At 58.0% G+C, this 23,130-nt stretch overlaps 1 protein-coding gene across 4 annotated transcripts in view; it reads left to right on the top strand.

Annotated features, from left to right (window-relative positions):
- Positions 1–1,450: 1,450 nt before the first annotated feature.
- Positions 1,451–23,130, top strand: part of HDAC7 (histone deacetylase 7) — a 35,594-nt gene continuing 13,914 nt past the window's right edge. Inside the window, exons 1-8 of one of the 4 annotated variants that reach the window (XM_039243090.1) lie at positions 1,451–1,591; positions 16,995–17,045; positions 20,458–20,645; positions 20,780–20,870; positions 21,075–21,186; positions 22,075–22,190; positions 22,404–22,529; positions 22,862–22,953. In XM_039243090.1, the coding sequence (XP_039099021.1) occupies positions 1,573–1,591; positions 16,995–17,045; positions 20,458–20,645; positions 20,780–20,870; positions 21,075–21,186; positions 22,075–22,190; positions 22,404–22,529; positions 22,862–22,953 (795 nt within the window). In that variant the 5' untranslated portion in view covers positions 1,451–1,572. Of the gene's footprint in view, positions 1,592–11,492; positions 11,511–16,994; positions 17,046–20,457; positions 20,646–20,779; positions 20,871–21,074; positions 21,187–22,074; positions 22,191–22,403; positions 22,530–22,861; positions 22,954–23,130 lie in introns of those variants that run through there. The other 3 variants (XM_039243091.1, XM_039243092.1, XM_039243093.1) reach the window with 3 other exon arrangements.

Genomic DNA, 23,130 nt, shown 5'->3' on the forward strand with positions numbered 1-23,130 from the left:
GGAAGGCAGCTGCTAAAAATTCCAGGTAGCAGTAAGTGCTGAGGCTGGGGCTGTGCTCGCAGGAACAAGGGCCTGTGGTCAGAAGTTGGACGGTGCCAGGCCAGGCCCCTCTAGGCCACTGTGGACTCTTGCTTCCCATGTGGCCTGGCGCCACCTCGGTTTCTCCTGTAGAATCGTGAGACTCTTGGGGTTCCTCGGATAGAGGGAGGTAGGATGGGTAGGAAGTCAGAGGGAAGCTGCATCCTGCCTTCCAGAGGTGAAGCCTCCCACTACAGGAGAGCTAGTGTTTTGGGTGGTGGACCTCTCCCTGTCCCAGAGCCAGTGGCTGTGTCTCCCACCCAGCATATTGCCAGAGGCCACAGGGCCGACAGGCTGGGCTGGGGAAGCACAATGGGGAGGTCCTCAGCCCCTGACCCCTGAGTCTGACCTTCTGGTCCTGTTAAGAGTTGGGGGGGGGGGGGCGCAGAGAGGACTTTGCTGCGCAAAGCTGGCCCAGAGCTGAGTTTATTAGCTGAGGGAGGGCTGGAGGCGGCTGCATTCCGACTCACAGACTGGAACATTTCTGTGATCCGCTGTAATGCACTGGGAGACACTGGGCACATTGCTGAAGTTTGACTCATAGGGACCGGGAGGGGGAAAGTAGAGGGGAGGGTTGTAGGGAGAGAGGAATGGGAGGAAGAGAGGAAGAGGAGAGGAGGGAAGGAAATCCCTTGAGAAATTTCTTTAAAAAATGAAAACTTTCAAAATCAGCACCACCCCCAACCCCCTTTTCTTTTAATAGGAACAGGCTGGACCCTTCTGTTCCCCTCAGCAGGCGTGGAGTGGGGGGGTGGGCGAGGGGGAGGGCTGGGCAGTGATTCAAATCAGATCCTGGAACTTTCCTCAGGCAAGTCGTGTTGGGGAGGGGCATGGAGAACGGGGGTGTCCGTCTGGGATTCCTCGCCCGGGACTTAGGAGTCAACGAGGGTCCCGCTGCCCCTGTGTGCGTATGTTTGCTGGTGGGCTGTACGTGCACGCACTTGCGAGCGCGGGGGTCCCTCCCAGAAGTGTGTCTGTGCGAATGATTCTGCCGTGTGTAAACAGGGCTGTGCGCTCGTGTACGCTGTGTATGCAAGGCTGCGTGCGCTCAGGTATCTGGGTTTCCGGGAATTGTGCGCGGGTCGGCGCGCCGCGCCTGGGGCTGGGCTGCAGCGCGGCGGCCGCGCGCGGGTCGGGGCCGCGTCCCGCGTTCCGGGTTCGGCGCTGCCTCCCGGGCCGCGCGGTGTGTCCGCCCGCCGCCCGTGCGCCGCGCCGGGCAGTGTCTGCCAGGGTGGTGTGTCCCCGGGCCGCGAGCGCCTGCCCCCTCCCTCCCCTCCCCCTTGGCCCGCTCTCAGACTCAGATAAAGCATTTCCTTCCATTGTCATCCTACCCGGCCGGCCGGGCTGCCAGGGCCCTCCCCCTCCCGGCCCCCTCCCTTCCTCTCGCCGTCTCTCAGTCGCTCTGCAGCCGCCGGCGACTGGGGGGATGTGAGGCCGGCGCCCCAGCCCCCCGCCCCGCCATGAGCCCCCCGCTCTGAGGGCCCCGGCCCCTGGATGCACAGCCCCGGCGCTGGTGAGTACGAGGCTGCCGCCCCCCGCCCCGCCCGCCCCGCCCTGCGCGAGACACCCAGCGCCGCCCGCCCGGGCTCGGGCTCGGCTCCGGCTCCGCGCGGCCCGCGGGCCCGGCCTGGAGTGCGCCCCCCGACCGCGCCCGCCCCGCCCGGCTCCGCGGGGCTCCGGCAGGCCCCCGGCCGGGGCTGGTTCCGGGCCCGGAGGGCTCGGGCCTCCCACGGGGCGCCCACATCCGCCCGCCCCGGGGCAGAGACAGGCCCGAGGGAGGGAGTTGGAGGCCCCGGGCCGCTGGCGCGCAGGCCCGGCGTCCCATCGCCCCCAAGCCCCGGGAGGACCGACCGGCGGACCGGGAGGGAGGGAGGGACGGCCGCCGCGGCCCCGGGAGGGGGCGGTGCTCCGGGGCGGAAGGTTTGGAAGCGGGAGGGCAAAGGGCAGGACCCACTGAGTTGGGGCCGACTAGGGGCTCTGGACATCAGCGCCCCCATTCCTCGGGTCTCGGGAGGGCCGTTGTCCGACCCCTCCGCGGCGGGGAGCGGCCGTGGGGTGGGGTGGGGGGAGAGATCCCCTGGAGGGAGGGTCTGGGACTGTGAGGTTTCGCTGAGCACCGCCCCCCACCCTTGCTCACCCATCAGGGCGAAGAGACACCTGTGCCCAAGTGAGCTGCTGCGGTGCGGGCAGCGGTGCGGGAAGGTGGGGACCGCAGACTGTGTCCTGAGGGGTGGGGGACAGGATGTGTGCCCCCCAGGCCTGGGGTCTGTTGGTGCTAGGGAGTGTGAGCAGGGGGCCAGTCTGGCAGCTGGGCTGGGCTCTGATTCCCAGAGTTTCTAGGCCTGTGGCTAGGAGAGAGCCCTCTGAAGCTTGCAGGTCCCGCGGTCCCCTGAGCCCCATTTCCTTCTCTCTGGCTGCCCGTTTGGATCTGACCTCGCCAGCCACTGCTGCCCCTCCCACCATCCCCCTCGCCCCCCCCCGCCCCCCCCCGCCAGTCCCTGGTCTCTGCTGGCTGTCTTGCATACACAGAGGCCTCCCGCTGCATCTGGACACTGGCTGTCTTGCTGCTGCCCATCCCATCCCACACCCACATTCAACATCTGCTTGAGGCCCAGTTTTTAGGTTGAGAATGAGGCCTTGGCCCTCAGTGGCCGGGCTGGGGACTCGACATCTGGACTCATCAGCCTGTTCCCAGAACTCGCACCAGGACTCACGGGGACCTTCTTAAGACCACACTGCCCAGCCACTGGGCTGAAAGAAAGGAGACTGTGACTCCGTTCCCTACCCACTAGTGGGGTATTTCGGCAGGCCATATCTCCCCAGTAAGGACCCCCATAGGCCAGGTCCCTAAAGTGGTTTGGCCGCCACGCACACTTCTCTCCTCGCACCCATCCCTTGTGCTTGCCAAGCTCCTTCTCTGGCTTCTGCAAGCCACTCTTAGCTCCTCGTTGCTCATCATCTCATCCCCCTTAGTCTCTGCTCTGTTCTCTCCACCCACCTCAGTAAAGTAATTTTCTTCTTCTCTGGAGTCACTTCTGAGGGAAACTAAGGCACAACGCAGTCCCGCTGTGTTGTACCCAGTGAAATTGGACTGGAACCAGGTCTGGACCCGCCGGGACTCCTCCCTTGCCTTTAGTCCCCTGATGTTCCTCACAGCCCGGGAGAGACAGGCCCAGTGGGGCCTCTTGGTGTTACGTCTAGAATGGCCCTGGAGCAGTGTTCTCCTGAGGCCTTTGTGTTCTGAGCTTTAGTCTCTGGGTGACTGTCTCTGGCCGCTCGGTCTTCGGCTGGGATCCTGAGGCTGGCAAGGTTGCATTCAGGCCTTGCATTGACTCTCCCAAGAATCTAAACTGGTCACTCTGCTTTGACACTGAAGCTCAGGTTCCCCGTCAACAAAATGGAGCCAGAATTTCAGGGACACTTCACAGAACACAGAGCAGGAGAGTGGATTGGCATCCAGCGTGGGGGCCGTTATCTGTCCCAAACCTCCCTCAGGCAGCTGGGTGGACCCCAGCTTTCATCCCGAGTGGCTTCTGGGAATGAGAGTTGGGACTTTGTCTTTCTCCATCCTCTCCTCAGTCCTTATTGAAAACCCTTGGGAGTGAGGGGCGCCTGGGTGGCTTAGTCGGTTAAGCGTCCGACTTTCGCTTAGGTCATGATCTCGCGGTTTGTGGGTTCGAGCCCCGCGTCGGGCTCTGTGCTGACTGCCAGCTCGGAGCCTGGAGCCTGTTTCAGTCTGTGACTCCCTCTCTCTCTGACCCTCCCCTGCTCACGCTGTCTCTCTCTCTCTCCTAGAAATAAATAAAAATATTTAAAAAAAAAAATTGAAAACTCTTGGGAGTGAGAAACTCATGTGTGATGGGGGTGGGGAGTGGGGACCCTCCTATACTGTAGGCATGCTTGTCAGGGACCAGGAAGGCAGAGCTGGTGTCACCCCAACCTCCTCTTTGTCTTCTTCCTGCTGGCCTTTCATTAAGAGTGGGTAATTTTGAAGTTGGCAGGGGCCTGATAGAGTAGATCAGCTAATGCAAGGCCCAGGATCTCCCAGCCGGGGAATGGTACGCTGAGTGGGGCTGGAACTAGACCTTCTGACTCTGCTGGTGCCCATTCTCCTGGCCTTCCCCTCCCTGGGCTGGCTGAGGTCCTGCCCATGCCCACCTCTCACACCTTGGCCCTGGCCCGTTCTTAGACTTGAGACTGGGGCCTACAGTGACATATGAGCTATTGCTAGACGCAGGGCCACAGTAAGGCCTGAGAGCTGGGAGGAGGGCATCTGTCCAGGATTTGTGCATTTGTGTATGTTGGATTTGTTCACTAGATGGGGCACTTCCTCTGGGGCAGGAAGCTTTGATTTCCTGCGGTGGGGGCGTTGGTAGGATTAGGAGTGGGGGGCGCAGCCCTGGGCCATCCCTGATGTTGTTTAGAACCACAGAGGGGCAGACTTTCTATGTAAGGCTGCTTCCCCCAACCCAGGGGAGGCAGGAAGGAGAGCATAGGTGAAGAGGCCCAAGCTGAGGCCAGAGAAGGAGGCCATGAGGGCAGTGAGATGGTGCGTGTTGGTGGTGGTGGTGGGGGGGTGATAGTGGTGGGCAACACAGCAGGAAGCCTGGTCAGCAGGTGACCCTGCCGGGTATTGTGTTTCCCTGTGATATTTCCCCCCTGTTTCTGTGGTAACGTCCCCAGGGGACCCAGGCCTTCAGACTGCAGGAAGGTGCCCCCAGACAGCCCTTTCCTTAGAAGCTTAAATATTAGGAGGAGTCCCCAGATTAAGCCACCTCCCTAGCCCTTTTGGCTCCCAAGGACCAGGGCCTGGGAATCTAGGTGAGGGGGCTGAGTGAGCACTGGTGGGGGTGGTCGCCTGGTGTAGGTCCGTCTGCATCTCTTGTGGGGGAGGGCAGGGAAGAGGAGGGGCTGCTGGACTTTGAGGAGGGCTCAGAACCTCCCCTCCTTCCATCTTACCACTGTCCTCTTCCAGAAGCCCTCGCTCCTCAAGGAGAAGGTGAACAGCCTGCTGCCTGGGGCAAGGGGTAGGGGTGGAGGCGGCGGGGGTGGAGTGGGGTGGTGGGGAATATGTTTTCATCAGCAGAGCATGGCTCCTTTGGTCCTGGACTGCTTCCCAGAGGCAAAATAAATTCAGGATAGAGTCTGTTTAGTGTGGGTCACCACGTGACGGGTGTGTGTGCACGCTGGGTATGTGGTGGGGGTCTGTTTGTATGCCCCTGGGCTGTGTACGTCCATGTGGTGGTTCCACGGCAGTTTGGGATCCATGTGGTGGCTCTCCGTTGGGTGTTTTGGGAGTATGCACACGTGCGGTACAGATGTGTGTCATCTGTATGGTTGTGCACCTTTGCAATTTATGGCTCTGTGTGGGATATATGGACATGTTTTGGGGGAACGCATACCTATGTAAGAGTGGCTTTTTAGTAGATGTCCAGATGCGTGCTGAAAAGCACTATCTCATCCGTGGTCCTCAAATGCGAGGTCCTGAACCATTTGTTTCAGCCACCTGAAGGGTGTTAAGAATAAAGATCCTCAGGCCCCATTCAAGACCAACTCAGAATCTGCAGGCTTGGGGCCTAGGAATCTGGATTTAAAATGGGCTTCAGGTGATTCTACTGAAAAGCTGTGTTTGAGGACCACTGATCAGATCAGGGCTAATTGTTTCTTCTTTTCTTTTCTTTTCTTTCCCTTTTTTTTTTTTTTTTGGAGGAAGCTAAGACCCATAAGGGTATGTGGGTTGTCCAAGGACACAGGGCTATGAAGAGGAAGATCTAGGACAAAACTCAAACCTTTCGAGATCAGTCCGGGACTTGCCTGTGCACACGTCCACGCTTGGCATGATGCAGTGGGCCAGATGGGGCTGATGTGGACGCTAGCTGGGCTTTGACCTTTCCCCTGGGGTCCTGGGCTTCCTGACCTTGCTCTTCCTCTTACATCCTGCTTTCTCCTCCCTGAGGAAATCCTGGAACTGTTGAGCATCTACCATAAAGGTGATATTGGCAGCCAGGAGGCCCCATTTGCCGAGCCAGTCATTCAGCCATTCATCCATTCATTGGAGGCTTACTAGCCTTGCTGTGTGCCAGGCACTGGGCAGAGATATGCAGTAAACACATAGGCCTGAGCGTCTGACCTCAGGGAACTTCCACTTTAGTGGAGGAGACAGTAACAAGTAAGCAAGTAAAGAAATGAGTGTATATGTCTAGTTATACACTATGGTAAGCGCTAAGAAGGAAATGAACTGAGTGCAGCAATAGAGAATAACAAGGTGGGACATCCTTAGACAGGGTGGCCAGGAGAGGCCTGAGAAGGTGACCTATCAGTGTCATCTCTCACCTCCCCAGACTAGAAGTGGGCCCTCAGAGCTTCTGAGCATGCTTGGGAACTGTCTGGATCCAGGTGGGGGACCTGGACTGAGCGTTGGCTCAGGGCTGAAGCCTGTTTCCTGGCATAGAGGGCGGCAGGGTGTCTGCTCCCCAAGCAGTCCCCATAGGAGGAGGGGAAGCTGGACAGGGCCGGAATTGAGGCTGCTCCGTGGCTCCGAGGAACAGCCTTTTCCCTTCCGAGGGGCTACGTCCAGGGCCCTGTGCACGTGTTGGGTGTTGGGAAGGTGGCAGCAAAGGTGGCAGCATCTCCCCAGGAACCCTCAAGCACCACCCCATTACTGACACCAGCCTCCCTTCCTCCAGCCTCATCCCCTTCCTCCCCATCTCCCCACCCGGGATCTCCTGTGCCCCGTCCCTACTCTCTGGGTCTAGCCTGAGCCATTGGGATCAGAGAGGACAGGGCTTCAGAGAGGGCTGAGGCTGGCCAATCAGGGGTGCAGACTCTCAGCCCAGGGGGCAGACACCAGCTAGTGCCCCTGCAGGTCCTACCCCATCCCCCTCTCGGGAGGCTGACTTTCACATCCAGGAGCCCTCAGGCCCTCTCACCTCCACCCTCTTCTGTGGAGGAAGGGAGAAAGGGGGGGTGTTCCCTGGTGGAACTAGGAGCTGAGGCTGCAGGGAGGTACAGCCCTTTCCTTCCTTAGAGACCTAGTGTTAGAGGAGCCCCCAGGTAGGAAAAGAGCTCCCTGCCCCCTCCCCTATTGCTTCACCTGGCATTCTACTCTGGGGCTCCTTTAGGCTGCTCAGTACACAGACCAGTGGGCTCCTGAGCCTCCCAGGCCTTCCCTCCCAGGCTTAACCCAGGCCCCTCCATAACCCCACAGCAGGATGGGGAGGGGACTTTTAGTAAGGAGGGCCCAGGGCCAGGCTCACCATTCCCACCCTGCCGCCTCCCCACTTCCTTCTCCACCCCCACTCCCCCCCCCTCCCCCGAGCCTGCAGGGATTGGAAACCCTGGGGGTCAGAGATGTTGGGCCTTCAGGAAGAGCCTCTGCCCTGGGAAGAAGAGGGCTACCCTCTTACAGCTCAGCTCACTTCAGAGCCCATTCCCAGGAGCCCAGCCCTGGCTCCTGCTGTCACTCCCAGCCCAGGAAGTCCCATTCCTGCCACCCCCAGCTCCCAGGAAGGCCGGGAGAGGCGGGGCAAGCTGGGAGCCACGGGTTCGGAAAGAGTCCGGGGTGGGGGAATTCGGCAACTGGGCTGTAACCGTCTTGTTTTGCTTGCCCCACAAACCTATCCGGGCATCCGCTGCACCCGTCGGGGCGTTCAGGTTATAGAACTGTTCTCAGAATGACAGGCTGGTGGCACCGCTTGGGGCAGGGGGGTGGGGGTGGGGTGAAGGGGGGAGCCCCAGGCAAGGGGGAGCTGGAGGGTTAAAAATAGCAGCAGCCGGGTTTCGGTTAGCAAATGTGGAGGCGGGGAGCTGGAGGCGGGGCAGGAGGCAGGCCGTGTTTGCCCGCCGCACGGGGCTGTGTTTCCCCTGGGTCCCAGGAGTGAGTCACGGTGGAGACGCTGATGAGGTGCTGGCACAGAACCCCCCTCCCCCACCCCCACCGGGGCGAGGGGCTGAGCTCAGGCTGCATCTCCATGGTTCCAGAGATGTGCGTTCTCTCTTCCAGGCTGGCGAGAGCTGGGCGGGCAAGATTGTCTGATCTAGGAGCAAGAAGTGTACCATTCTGAGGCCAAAGACCTGGGTTCGATTCCCAATGCTGAATGCTGTGGAACCTTGTGCAAGGCTGTGAAGGCCCCTCAGCCTTCACTTCCTAGTCTTTCAGTGGGAATTTGAAAGCCCCCTACAGATGTTAATTCTCACCTAGGACCCTCCTGTGCCCATTGCAAAGCCTGGCAGAAGAGCCTTCCAGTAAGGACACAAAGGGAGGAATGGGATGACCTTGGCAGAGTCCCTATTTTTCCTGCAAGCAGCTGAGTGTAACCTTGGGCAGGCACATGGCTCTCTGTGCCTCAGTTTCTCCATCTCTGTAATGTGAAGATAATAATGGTTTCAGCCTCATGGAGTTGCTATGAAGATTAAGATAAATAATGTTAATGCCATGCCTGGTCTGAAGCCAGTGCATCCAGAGTATTCATCATTATTATTAATGTTATTGTTCATATTTTTGAAGGTCAGGGCTAGGGAATGTTAAAGACATGAAGAACAGAAACTGGGCCCAGCCCCAGTTCACAGAAAAAACCAGGCCAAATTCACTGTTCCAAATTCCTCCACCCATAAGGGCCTGGAATAGCAGGAGTCTGTAGCCAGAAGTCACAGGGTGGACCCCTTCTTCTCTCTTTAACTCCACCGCCCCCAGGCTCTCCCAGTGAGGCAGGATGCCAGAGGACCCAAGGGTCTCAAAGCCAGCTGGCTCTGGAAAGGGTCTGGGATGGGACCGCCCTGATGGCCCTGATGTGGAATACCTTGGCAGCGTCTGCTAGAGTGACCTTTATTTTAGCCCCTCCCTGGCAGCTCTTAAGACGAACATGAGGCAGAGGAGGGATGGGAAGGTCAGTGGTGTCAGCAGTGAGTATTCCCAGCACTGTGGCCCTGGAAGAGGCAGCAGGCATCTCTTTCAGGAAATGATCATTATTCAGCCTACAGGCATTCATTAAGTAAGTCCTGACTTGGTGCCCAGCCCCGTGCTAGGCCTTCTGTGTGATTCAGGAGAGGCAGGGGATGCTAGGTTGTAAATAATGCAGAACCTCAGAGGTTATAGGGTCCGAGAATCCGCTGCGTTAGAGTCCGTGAAAGCCTGCTGTCCTGGTTCTCATGGGAAGCAGAAGCTGAACCTTGACTTTGCTACCCATTGGCTGTGACATCTTTATACTTGTGTGTGTACATATACACATACAGTCGGTTTTGTTTTTACAGAGGCAGCTCTCGTGCATTGTAGATGGTCAGACAACACAGACGAGCAAAAATTTTTAAATTGGAAAACATTCCAGTCCCAGCAGTCAGAGAGCACTGCCACAATACCTCTTCACACCTCCCTGTTTCCTGATGTGCCTTTATATGTCACAGTTTCTATGAAAATGAGATTACGCTGCACATGCTGGCTTTTCAGTCAGTGACCTCCACCTTCCACTATAGTGAATTTTCATCGTGTCGAATTCCCAGGTGGCCAGAAATTGTCCTTCACAGCTGGTTTGTCCAGATCAGTACTCAGGACCATGCATCTGGCTATGGAGTTCCCTGAAGGCCGTGTAAGCACCTTGGCTGTATTTGTGATCTGGAAAAACCCTGGCCCACCCAATCCCAAGGGCAGTCCTGGCTGCAGAAGGGAATCATGTCATCAGGAGAATCATGGCCCGATAGATCTGTGCCATCTTCCAGAAATAAAACAGGCAAAACAAGGGGGATTCCCAGGCACAACGGGGATGGAGATCTCTGGGTACTCACTGTCGTTAATATTCATGTGGGAGCCAGCATTCATAGCTTACTGGTATTCGTGGACTCCTATCCGTGATGCCCCCAGGCCATGGAGCAGGCCAGGGGCTCCACAGTGGCCTCTGCCTTCCCCTGCCTGAGGTCCAGTGGTACTGATGGCCTTCTGCCCTGTTCCTAGTCCCCAGGAGTCCGCCCTGAAGGTGGGTGCTCTGTTCTGCCCTGGTGGGTGCCTCCATCTCTTCTACCTGCCCACCGCCCTGCCTGTGTGCATGAGGCCTGGGGGAGAGAGAGAGGGAGAGAGAGAGAGAAAAGAGAGCGAGCGTCTCCTCCCAAGGGAATTCACTCCCAAGTAGCCACTCCACGGGTGACTTGCTCTGGTTATGCAACCTGCATTTTATACGGTGCTTGCCGGTTTCCAGAGCGCCTTCGCACAGCATTTGATCGTGCACGGCAGCCCTGGGAGGTTTGCTTGTTTGGTTATATCCTGCTGGAGGCTGCTTACAGGAAACAATAAAATAGTAACGTGTACATTTAAAAAAAACAGGGAAAACACAAGATGAAAAAGGAACTGAAGATAGGGTTGGGAGTGCCTCCTGGAGACAAAAGGCATGTGAAGGGCACAGGCAGAGATGATTATCTCTGTTTTTATTTTTGTTGCCATTGATGTTTTCTGGACGGAATACTAGCGCACTGTGGGAACACACCGCCGCACCCCCCGGGAGTCACGCCCAGGCCTTCAGATGTTGCGATTCACTGTGTCCTGTGGCCCCTCAGTGGCCTCCCCTCACCACCTGGGGAGGTGGGTGGACCTGTGTGCCAGTGTAATGGTTACGAGCTTAGGCTCTAGAGCCCCAGAAACCCACTTACGAGCTGTGTACAGGCCTCCACCAGTTTCTTTAAAATGCCACGCCTCAGTTTCTTCCTTTGTGAAAGGAGGTTGCTAAGGGTATCTACCCTACGGGGTTTTTGTGAGGACTGAGTGAGAGAGTACAAGTAAGGTGCTTAGCATGGTGACCAGCACACAGTAGGCATTTGGTACTTGGTTGTGGGTCATCACTGACCTTATTCATTAATAATTATAATTAGATACTACTTCTTGAACTTAGTCTTATTAATCTTATAACTTAAACTTCCCCGGGCAGTCTCTGGAGTGGGCTGAGTGGCCTCCTGGGTGGCACAGGTGGGGGGAGCCGAGGAAGACGCATCTCCTGGCTCACGTGCAGTCTGGCAGAGGCAGGAGCGGGGGGCAGGCAGGAGCGGGGGACACACGGGGCCTGATCCGGCCAAGGAGGGCCCAGAAACTGCGGGAACAACGAGGAGTGCAAGGCAACGAATATGAGACCTTGGAGGGAGAAGGAGCGGCTCCGAGAGGCAGCCCCAGGGCGGTGACCGTGCTTCCTGTTGGGGCAAGCGCTGGCCCTTGAGAAAGACTGTCTGGGGCTGGCTGCTAAGAGGGAGCAGCTGGTCTAAGTGGGGCGGCAGGGGCTGGGGGAGGGGAGAGACAGAGGCAGAAGCTGACAGAACCTCCACTCCTCTCCCCACATCACAGATGGGGCCCCCATCTTGCCTGCTCAGGATGTTTTGCTTATGATAGGAAAGATGGTGGTTAGATACCATGGTGAACTTCCTATCTCAGGGATTGGAGCTGCTGGAACAGGGGAATGAGGGTAAGTGGGAACTTGGCCTTTGAGGGCTTTCAGGACCTGAGAAACCCTAAGGCAGTCTGACCAGGGGGCTGATCCTGCTAGCTCAGGAATTCCCTAGGTGCTCTGGGCAGGCCTGGCTGTAAGGAGAAGGCTGTGGGTGACCGGAAGTGGATGCAGGCCCTCCGAGTCCGGCCACCCTGAGTGAGCAGCTCTGCCCCCACCTCTGCCCCTTTACCAAGACAGGCAGGGAAGACTGAGTGGTGGTCCTGGAGGCTCCCGGAGGTGGGCAGGGCTGGGAGGAGCCCCGGGTTCTCTTTGCCAGAGGCTAGTGGGGCTCCCCAGAGAGTGCCCGTCTCACACAGCTTGGAGGCTCAGCTCCCCCTGCCTCAGCATCCAGCAGGTCTCAGGCTGGGAGGGGAGGCCATGGGGTGGAATAGAGGACCTGGACCGGGGGCAAGGAGCCAGGAAGGACGCTTTCCCACCCCCAGGGAGCTCGAGCTGCCGCTGCCATGGTTACGTCTGCTTCCTGTTTGATTCATCTCAAACAGCAGAAGGGGGGGTGCCGGCTCCCAGCTCGGGCCACCGCTGCGTGGGGCTGTTTACAACAGCCGCATGTGGGATTCCCAGAAAGAGACTCCAAACCGGACATCCTGCGGCTGCAAAATACCCAGGTGTCAAGAGCTAAAAATAGCTGCCCCAGGGCCCCAGGCGAGGGGAAAGGGGCACGCTCACCGCGGGGGGCGGGAAGGCCGGCCTGTGGCCTCACATCCAGCCTCCTGCGTGGCCTACAGCTGCCAGCTGCAGGGTCTCTGCCCCCTCAGCGGGGGGCTGACAGGGGGCCTTTGTCCGGGCAGGGCGCGGCCCAGGCCACTCACCTGTGAGCCCAACCTGCTGGCCCCTCTGTCTGCCCAGCAGAGCTTGCTTTGGGACGCCCTTGACAGTCTCAGAGGGACTTGGGAACTCCTAGAGAAAGGACGTAGCGGGCAGTGGAGAGCAGGGAAGATGAGGCCGATGCTCGTCTAAGACCCCAGTCTGTCACCAGCCCCGCGTTCCCACATGCAGTCCGAAATCATGGCTTGGAATCTTCAAAGTCAGCAGTGGCTGTCTATAAGTGATTCTTCAGGACTGTCTTCAAGGGGCCCCAGAGATGAAATGGGCAGCTCTTGCTCTCTCAGGGCTGGGGTTTACTGCTGGTACTGGTCTCTGTGGGGCGATGTGAGTTTTCCCTGTGCCCAGCAAGTCCCGCATTTGCTCCCTACCTACCGGCCTGCTGAAGCGGAGGTGTTGTGGAGAGCGCTGGAAGGTATTGTTTGACAACATGGATTCTGGAGCCCGATTGCCTGGCCCGATTGCCTGCCGAGTCCCAGCTGAACCACATCCATGTGATGTGACTTCAGACAAGTTCTTTAATACCGCTGGGCCTCAGTCTACTGATCTGTGTAGTGGGGATAAAAACAGTAACCACCTACACAGTGTTGCTAACCTCAGATGACCACTTCCAAGTAGATACAGTATTCTTTTTTTTTTTTTAATGTTTATTTATTTTTGAGAGAAAGAGCAGGGGAAGGGCAAAGAGAGAGGCACAGAGGATCTGAAGCAGGCTCCATGCAGATAGCAGAGCCTGGTATGGGACTCGGGACTCTGAACTCTGGAACTGTGAGATCATGACCTGACCTGAAGGATGCTTAATGGACGGAGCCACCGAGGCACCCCCCAAGTAGATACTCTTATTACCGTTACCAATGGGTTGGCCAAGGCTTGACAGCTTACATTGTGTCCCTGTCCCTCTGCGCATCACTGCAGGACCAGAGTCTGAACCCACATCATCTGACTTCAAAGCCAATGTCCTCTGTGTTGCTGTGGACCCTTACTTTCCTCACTTTATATGGCAGGAGTTTTGAGCCAGTGTGCAGCCCCCTGGGTTCTGGATAAATCTGAGCAATAAGCAGCTTACTGCCAAGATAGTGAGCAATAGAATTAATAATGAGTAAGAATTTCTGGAAGGTGGGGGAGAGAGAACTTTTAAAAAGGGTTGATTTTAAGGGATTTCTTGGGAGTTGGATGACTGAGAATGTTTTTGTCTTTTGCCTTTTGAGACTAAACTTTTTTAGTATCTGCAAGCAGTCTACTTTTTATTTTTTTAAAAAATTGTGGGCTGTATTTTAAACTCCTTGAAAGTGAGAACCAGGTTTCATTCATGTTTCCATCTCTTCGACCCCTGGGGCAGTGACTCACATGCAAGTACTTCGTGCCTGCATTTGGGATTCACTTTGTGGGTTTCCCCTGCCCTGGTATGGCCGGGCTGTACCACTCACCTGCTGGGTGACTGTGACCTAGCCCCTTCCCCTCTCTCTTTCCTCCTCTGTGAAGTGAGAGGGTTGGCCTCAATAATCTCTGAAGCCCCGTCAGCTCCTGATGTTCTCAGATTCTGTGACCCGAATGCCTTTGAGAAGCGCTTCTCCTTCGTGCTCAGCCCTCACTTGCGGCAGAAGGGCTTGGCAACCCTGATGTTCTTTCTCGTGTTTGTTTATTCTTGGATCTTCCTGAGGCCATTTCACCCCCAGCTTTCATCCTCTCTGCCAGCCCCCATGCAGAGCCTAGCTTTGTCCAGCTTGTGTTGGAGAAACAGAACCGGAGCGGCAGTGTGGGCTGTGGAGGGAGTCAGCCCTGAACCCAGGACCGGGCCTCCTGCCGCTTCCCGCTTTCCTCTTGCTTCCTGGGGCCCAGGCCTTCCTGCTGCTCCTATTCAGCTAGTGGATAGTGACAGCCTCACCAAAGACAGCAGAGGCATTGGCGGGGGGCTTCTGGGTGGCAGTGCTGGGGAAGCCATCTTCCCTGACAAAGGGCCTAAAATACCTAGGAGAGCGGGCGAGCAGGCAGGGCTCAAGTTTCCAGCCACCTTGTACACACCCTGGGGCACAATCACATGTGTGGGACAGGTGAGGCTCAGGCCAACCAGATAGGAGTGGGAGACCAGCTTGCACAGGTGCTCAGGGGACAGAAGGGTGGCCTTTGTGTCTGCTCTGGGGGGGTGGTGCAGAGGGCCAGGGTGGACCCACTGGGGCAGGGTTTGGGGGCCTCTGTGGCCAGGTGATCTGGTTTGGGAAGGTAGGCTCAGGCGCTCGGTGCCTAGGAAACTGCCCCTTCGGTCTGATGGTGGTTGCTTCCAAAGAAGGGAGAAATGCGGTGGGGAGGGTAGCTAGGAATCCGGAACGCAGAGTTGTCCACCTGGCTGGGAGCTTGTGGAAATGCATCCAGGCCGAGGCAGTGTTCTCAGGCTGTCGGGTCCACTTAGTCCTGATTTCATTTGTCTGGCCCCAGACTGGTGGCAACAGCACCCTGAGAAGGGACAAGGAGATGAAGGGTCCCCCAAATCATTGCCAAGCCTGGGCCGTGGGATACACACTTCCTGGTTTTAGTTCAGCTATTAGCCGGGTGCTCTTAGATACCGTTCCTCTCTCTGGGACACGGGAGAGCTGCCCCACAGGTCTTCTCTCCGTGGCTTTGGGCTCTTCTGCACTCATCGGCCATCAGCACAGAGCCAGGGAGTTGGGGGAGAAGCAGAACTTTTTCCAGGAATTGGTTTTGGAAGCAGCTGGCGTTGGCAACGTACGCACACACATGCATGCATGCTCCCAGCTTTTCTGAACAGGGTTTATATCATAGATCATCATCACAAAACATCCCTTTTGGGCCCGGTAACAAACACTACAGAGTTCAGGGCCATTAGTTTTTCTCCTATCCAGCGAGTGCATGGTGTCCTGAATCCATGGTTACCAGGGGAGCAGGGCTTGGCTCTGCTCCCGAATGTGATTGCCACCGACCAGCCCTCAGGCAGGGACTGAGAGGAGGTAGGAGAGGTTCTGCAGGCCAGGTTCTGCAGAAGAAAGAAGAGGTCCTAAGAGAGCCTAGGGTGGGGGTTACTGTGTTCTAGGAGGGGGTGCTGCCTCCCACACCAGTGTTCTTTGGGGCTCACAGGCCTTGAGAAATACTCATGCCACGTCCTTGGCAGGGGGCCAGGGGAGCCATCGCATTTGAGTCACTCATTCCTAACAGAGCCTGTCACGTGCCCAGCAAGGTGTTAGGTGCAGATGAGCGTGGCTTCCATAGCATGGAGACCGTGACTGGTGGAGTGCTGAGGTAGTGGACACCGAGTGGGTGCTCCGGGAAGGGAGCAGGAGGGAGGTCAGGGTGAATTTCGTGAGGAAGCCCATCGACTTGTGCTATGCAGACTTTGGATGGGTGGACTGGCCTCTCCCTACCGTCTGGATCATGTGGCACTAGCGTTTGAGGACAGTGGTAGGAGGCTCCCTGTGCCTGGAGTTCCCCCCTCCCCCAGCCATGCCTGCCTGCAGGGAGTTCTCCTTTTTTCAGCTTCTGGAAGAGGAACTATGGCTGCCCCTTCAACACAGACCCAAAAGAGCAGCACCCGCCAGTTGCTATTCATAAAATATCTCTTCTGCCCTGCTTCTGGCCTGAGGAGGTCTTCTGTGGGCCCCTTTGAGATGGCCTTCCTGTCCTCTCGGCTCTGAGCTGGGATAGCAGAAGGGAAAGGTGTCCATCCTGGACAGGTGACCTCGGATCTGAGCTATCTTTGCCTACCCCAGTGGGCCTCAGGGTTCCTCAGGGCCTTTCTGCTGCTGACCAGCTCAGGCCCCACCATGGAGTTTCATGGGTTCTGAATGGGACCGGGGGTTTAGGGGGGCTCTGGGCTGGGCTTATGAGCCTGGGAGAGGTGACCATTCCCAAAAGGAAAGACTTCTGTTTCAGGTTATCCAAAAAGAAAAGGCTGAGAGGTTCTTTTCTCTGGGGGAACATAGGCTGCAAGACACAGGACAGGGCAGCAAGAGCAAAGGGATTCCTAATGTGGGGTCCTCAGGCCATGCCCTCCAGACGCACTACTTCACAGCTCCCACCATTTCTGACTTGATCTTCAGGCCAGTCCCTCCAGTCCCTCCCTGACTGTGGAAGCCTCCCCATTTCCATCTGCTCCTATCTGCTCCCACCCGGGAGGCCTCTGAGCAGCCCCCAGCTACCCTTCTCTGGGCCAGCTTCTCCCCATCTCCCTCCTGCCAGCCCCAGCAGCCATGCTCTCCCACCTCTGGCCGCCTCGCCTCCCAGCCCTCCTTGCATCTGGGGTGTGGGAGCCCGGGCCCTAGGTGGGTGGTGTCTGAGCATAGCCAGGAGGGCTGAGTGCACTGTTGGGGGAACTCGGGGCTCCTTGGGCCCACTGTGGACTGGTCTCCGGCAGGCTGGGATCTCTGAGTCACTGGGGGAGTTGGATAAGGAAGGGAGGGCTGGCGAGTGTTCTCATTCTGCACGGGGGAAGTCGAGGAAAGGAATGGGGCGGAGCCCTTGTTTTTCAGTTAGCTGCTGGTGCAGGTGCCAGGTTTGGGAGCGCTCAAGCCCGGGTGGGGCCTCCTGCAGCGGCAGGCAGCCTGTGTGGCCTGGCCCGCTCAGCCCCTCCCCTGCAGCCCCTTCATGCCCTCTCTCTTCTCTCTACAGATGGGACCCAGGTGAGCCCGGGTGCCCACTGCCCCAGTCCTCCTGGCACAGGTAAGAGTCAGGCCCGAGGAATTCCGTGGTGGGGAGTGAGGATGGAAAGGACACAAGAGGGGCAGGGTCGCTGGCTGATGGGCCAGCGGCTTGGGAGGGGCGGGTCTGAGGGTGGGGGCGGAGTTGGTGTAGGGGTGGGGTGAGGAGTGGGATAAGAGGCAGCTTCGGATCTAGGCTGATCCCATTGCTAGGAAGCACAACAGGAAAAGGAAAGGCAGGATGCTCTTCTTGTCCTTGCTGGCTGCAGTGAAACAGGAAGGCAAGTAGGAAGCTAATGTTTATACTCAGACCCCTGCCTCACATGAGGCTCTGGGCGAGGCGCCGTATTCTTGTTTGTTGGCTTCCGACCTCACACGGGCCCTGCAAGATGGAAAGGTGTCTTCCGCTGCTTAGACGGGTGGGGTGGTCCCCTCTCCTTTGTTCTCTCACTTCTCCTTGCCTCGTCTGCTCTTTGGCTGTGCCAGGGCATCCTCTGTGCTCTGATCTAGGATGTGCCCGTGTCCAGGCTAGGGCTGTCCCTCCCCCCTTAGCCTCAGCCAGCTTCCGCAGAGGCCCTGCTGGGTACCTGATGCCTAATAGTTACACACGGTGGGGAGAAATGAAGTCCAGGGATCCTCTGTGCCTCGGTCCCAGTTGTCCGAAAGCTTACAGGCAGGTTGGGGAGACCGGACACACCAATAAAAAGGGAAGTAATAGGAGAATGTAGTATGTGATCAGTGCCAAACGAGAGACAACTGATTGAATTCATCCCTTCATTCAAGAAACATTAAATTCACCACCTATTGTCATATAGTCCTCCTAGACATGTAATTTTTTTTTTTTAATATTTATTTTTGAGAGAGAGAGAGACAGAGTGCAGGTGGGGGAGGAGCAGAGAGAGAGGGAGACACAGAATCCGAAGCAGGCTCCAGGCTCTGAGCTGTCAGCACAGAGCCCGACATAGGGATTGAACTCACAAATGGCGAGATCATGACCCGAGCCGAAGTTGGACACTCAACTGACAGCCACCCCGGTGCCCCTAGACATGTGATTTCTTTAAAAAATACAGAAATTGGGAAAAGAAATAGAAACATTTATGAACCCCATCTCTGTGCCAGGGTACCTTCCTAGGCATTTTGGGGGGCAGATACAGAGATTTATTTGTCGTTTCAGCCAGTACTTAGTGGGTTTCTGTCATGTGCTAAGTACTGTTCTAGGTGCTGGGATAGTGAGAAGTAAACAAAATCAAGTTCCTGCCCTTGGAGCTTAACTCCGATGGTACCTGCCCACGCTGTGCTTATAGGGCACAGAGCTGCCAACATGATTGGAGTCCAGAGGAGGGAGGGACATGGGCTCTGGGCTGAGTCCCGGGAAGAGGGAAGATTCCAGCCGGACTTGGAAGGGTAGGATTTGGAAAAGGAGAATCTGAGGGGTGAGGACGGTACCGCCAGGGGGGATCATTGGGAGCAAAAGCTCTGAGGACAGAATGTACTTGGGCTTGTGACAGGACAGGAGCTGATGGCTGAGATCAAGGCTCATGTTGAGATGTAGGAGACAACAAGGAGCCAGCTTAGCAGCAGACTGTGGAGACCCTCATGTGCTAAGTGACCCTCACAGGTGTTCTCAGGGTTGCCAGCCAACCCCCTCCCACGTTCTCAGCTGCCTTCTGCTCAGGGTGAGGGATGGCCCTCTCAGGCTGTGAGAGGCTGAAGCAGCTAGTCCCGTGTCCTGTGGCCTGCCTCGGGTTCCCTGAGGTCCCTCTTGCATCATCAGGGGGTCAGCCCAGGAAGTCGGGACACCAGATGTGGGAGGACTGAGACCCTTCCTGGCAGGCGTGTGTTAGCATCAGAGGCCTAGACTCCACCAGAATGAGAATCTGGCTTCCCTGGGTAGATGCACGAACAAGGGTTGGGGACACGGAAGCCGTGCATTGCCTGCCATGGGGGCATATCAGGGTGCACAGCCGTCCCCTCTGGTCTCTTAGTATCCGGAGAGTCGTGGTGGGCACCTCCCTGCCCATCTCCATCTCCCGGGTCAGAGAAAGTTAAAGCAGGTGCCCCTTAGCAGCAACCTACTGCAAGCTCCTCTTCCTTCGTCCAGTGAGAAACTTCGATGAGGGCTGGTGACTTCCTGAAAGTCCATGGGAGAATAGAGCTGGAGCAGTGGCCTTGGTGGGACCAGGACCCATGCTCACTGTCCCTCTTTCCTGGGTGGCTTTGGAGAGGTCCTTTCACCTGAGCCTCAGTCTCCACATTTGGGATAATGGAAAAGCAATAGCAAAATCCCCCAGGGCCTATGAGGGCTTTCGAAAGGGTTTTGCAGACATGCGTGCACATGTGCCACAGATTTAAGATAATGAGTAGTAATGGTTGAGTTGGGCCTGGAGACTGTGTTCCCTGACTCCTCGGCTGGTGCTTTGTCATGTGCCTTCCAGTCCCCCTTAGCCTTGGGCCCAGCTGTGGCTGCCCTGATGTGGGATGTCTTGCATTGGCTGAGCTGAGGGAGGCCTCTCCAGAAACATTCCCCCACTTGTGCACTGTCCTAGGGCACCTGCTCTCACCCCCACCTGCTTCCCTTTCTCCAGAATAATTGCCCTGCAGACACTTCACCTCTGAGCATCTGCAGCCCGGCCTGGCCGGCTGTGTGGGCACACAACCGGGTCTGGTGGCTAGTTATAAATAGGTCCGGCACCCACGGCCTTGGGAAGCTACTCGTGGCATGGGTGCAGAGGGCACTCCAGAAGTGGCGGCCGAGCCTGCAGTTGTCATGGTGCCAGGCCCAGAGCTGGCCTGGAGGGCAAGCCACCTGGGCAGATAGGCCCTGGGAGCTGAGGACACAGCCCTGCGAATAGGGCTGTGCAGGCTCAGGACGGTGGGCCAAGGCTGGCCGCAGGTTCAAGGCACTGCCTCTTTATCTTGTGGCCCGGGATAGAGTCCGGGAGGATGGCAGCTGAAAGAGCCTGTGAGACCCTCTAGGGCTTGCAGCTCAACAAAGGGGATGGTTTGATGAGGGGGGGGGGCAGATAGCTGTGTTGAGTGCAGTTCATTAGGGGGCAGCCTGGCCAAAATCTTGATTCCGTTGGGGAAGAAGAGAAGGAGATGGCAGGGCCCAGAATGTTCCCCCTTAGGGCTTGCAGCCCGTCACTCAATCCCCCCAGCACCCAGCCCCTGCTCTGGAGAGGCAGCATATTTAGTGGAGAAGCACCGTGCTTGGAGTGCGAAGGCTCCATCTGAGCGCTACCTCAATAGCCCAGCCGTGTTTGGTTACGTGACCCCCTCTCTTCTGGATCTCATGGGACCGCGGTGAGGGTGGAGGGGAGGAAAAGACACCTGAGGGTGTTTTTTGCCCTTGTCAAGGGGGCCTGGGGGAGGCTGCTTAGGCTCTAACCTTCCCCCTCAAACTGGCCCGCCGACCCTGCCCTGTGTGCCCTCAGGCCGCCCCAGGCCCCCAGCGGACACGCCAGGCCCTCAGCCCCAGCCCATGGACCTGCGGGTGGGCCAGCGGCCCCCAGTGGAGCCCCCGCCGGAGCCGGCGCTGCTGGCCCTGCAGCACCCCCAGCACCTGCACCACCACCTGCTCTTCGCGGCGGGCCTGCCGCAGCGCTCCGCGGAACCCATGCGGGTAAAGTCAGCTCCCAGCACCCGCGGCGGCCTCGAGCCCCGCCCCCCGTCCCTTCAGCTCCCCCTCATCCCCCCACACCCTCGGCTCAGTCTTCAACTCCTTGCCCCCTCCTGGGCGGCCGGCCCTGTCCACAGCTCCCAATGGACACGCCGGTGCCCCAGTTGCAGGTGGGGCAGCAGGAGCAAGAGTTGCGGCAGCTTCTCAATAAGGACAAGAGCAAGCGAAGTAAGGACGCGCCCGCGAGGGCTGGGGTGGCTCTGCGGGAGAATGTGGGCGGGGCTTCGCAGAAGGGGTGGGGCCACCGGCTTCGCGGTCGCCTTAGTGGTCCGTGGCCGCTTCGTCCTAGGAGTGTGGACAGCGCAGTGGGCGGGCAGAGGATGCGGCAGGGAGGCCACCGTCCAGCCCACTCATGATTTCCCACCCCCATAGGTGCCGTAGCTAGCAGTGTGGTCAAGCAGAAGCTGGCGGAGGTGATTCTAAAGAAGCAGCAGGCCGCCCTAGAGAGAACAGTCCATCCCAACAGCCCCAGCATTCCCTACAGGTAACTCCCGCCCCCCGGCTCCCCCCGCATCCTTGCCGTCTCTCCCCTACGTTTCAGCTTGTGCACGCTTGTACCCTCCCGCCTCCCTCCCAGCTGCCCATCATCTGACCCTTGACCCCCCACCCGCCTCTATTTATAATGCTGCCCCCAAGCCCCGCCCCCACCTGACAGCTGCCCCCTTTTCTCCTTGAGTCATCTCTCCTCACCCCACCTGAAGCCTGTCCTACTCCCTCACCCCCACCCGGACATACCACGCTGCCTTTTTTCTTCCATACACGAGTCCCTTTCCTCTATAACTTACCCTAAGCACAAAAAAATCCTGATTCCTAGAGCAGGTTTCTCCTATAGAAGACAAAGGGCCCAGGGGCGCCTGGGTGGCTTAGTCGGTTAAGCGTCCGACTTTCACTTAGGTCATGATCTCGCGGTTCGTGGGTTCGAGCCCCGCGTCGGGCTCTGTGCTGACTGCCAGCTCGGAGCCTGGAGCCTCTTTCAGTCTGTGACTCCCTCTCTCTCTGACCCTCCCCTGCTCACGCGCGCTCTCTCTCTCTCTCTCTCTCTCTCCTAGAAACAAATAAAACATAAAAAAAAAAAAAGGAGACAAAGAGGGCCCAGGGTGACTGGGACTTAAGCCCTGGGACCCTGGCTCCTATGCCTAGATCTGAGGCCTGCGTTGCAGGCTGCCTGTAGGAACGGTGGCCCGATGCTGCCACCTGGAGATGGCCCCTGTTCTTGTCCGCCACACAGTGCCTGGCCCTGTCGGCTGCTGCTGCTGCTTCCCCTAGCAGGTCCTGGGGGCCCCAGCTCAGCAAGAGCCCCTGCAGAGCCTTGGGCTGCCAGGCCTCCCGGCCTCCCCGCCCCTCTGCAGCAACCTATGCCTTCACTCCACAGAACTCTCGAGCCCTTGGAGACAGAAGGCGCTGCTCGCTCTATGCTCAGCACCTTTCTGCCCCCTGTTCCCAGCCTGCCCAATGACCCCCCAGAACACTTCCCTCTCCGAAAGACAGGTGAGTGGGACAGGCAGGGGGAGACCTTCTAGCAGAGTTAAAGGGTCAGGGCTTTGGACATGGGCTGGGAACGTGGATGGTGGGAGGGCCTGGCTGGGCAGCAGAAGGTCAGCCCACAGCGGCTTTCTCCCTGGCACTGCCTTCTCTCACCTTCACTCAGAGGTGACTGGGGGGAGGGTGGTGTGGGGCTGAGTAACGCTGGTGCTCCCACAGTCTCTGAGCCCAACCTGAAGCTGCGCTACAAGCCCAAGAAGTCCCTGGAGCGGAGGAAGAATCCACTGCTCAGAAAGGAGAGCGCCCCACCTAGTCTCCGGCGGCGGCCTGCAGAGCCCCTTGGTGGTAAGGGCCAGCAGGGTGAGCAGAGGGGGCCGGTGTTCTCCCTTTGGGTCAGGTCCCACCCAGACAGGGCTAGTGTGCATGATCATATAGGGTGTGTCCCACACACTTGCCAGGGGGGTGAGTGGCCAGCCCCTGCACCGTTGGCTAAGCTGACATCTGCCCAGAAGAAGGGGTGCCTTCAAGAAGTGTCCAAAGGCACTGGAGACTAGTGGTCTACCTTCTTCCTGCCCTTCTGGGAAGAGAGCGGGAAGTAGAGGCCACCTATTGGGGAAGGGGGACTGGCCCTGTTCTGGCCACGCTTGGCCTCTGACTGTGCTTCCCTCCTGCCCCAGACTCCTCCCCCAGTAGCAGCAGCACACCAGCATCAGGGTGCAGCTCCCCCAATGACAGCGAGCAAGGTCCCAACCCTGTCCTGGGCTCGGAGGTAAGGCCTTGCTGGGCTGGGCTCTCAAGGGGGTGGGGGGGAGGCAGTTCTGAGGCTCCGCCTTCTTCTCAGCAAGCAGCCCTGACCGAGCTGGGGCCATAGGGTCTGGGCAGCCTGGACTGGAGCCTCCTGGGGGTTCTGGGGAAGGAACGCCCAGAGGTAGAGGTCTGGGACCGG

The sequence above is a fragment of the Hyaena hyaena genome, unplaced genomic scaffold, assembly GCF_003009895.1.
Source record: "Hyaena hyaena isolate Hyena2069 unplaced genomic scaffold, ASM300989v1 scaffold_221, whole genome shotgun sequence".
In the NCBI taxonomy this organism is placed as follows: domain Eukaryota; kingdom Metazoa; phylum Chordata; class Mammalia; order Carnivora; family Hyaenidae; genus Hyaena; species Hyaena hyaena.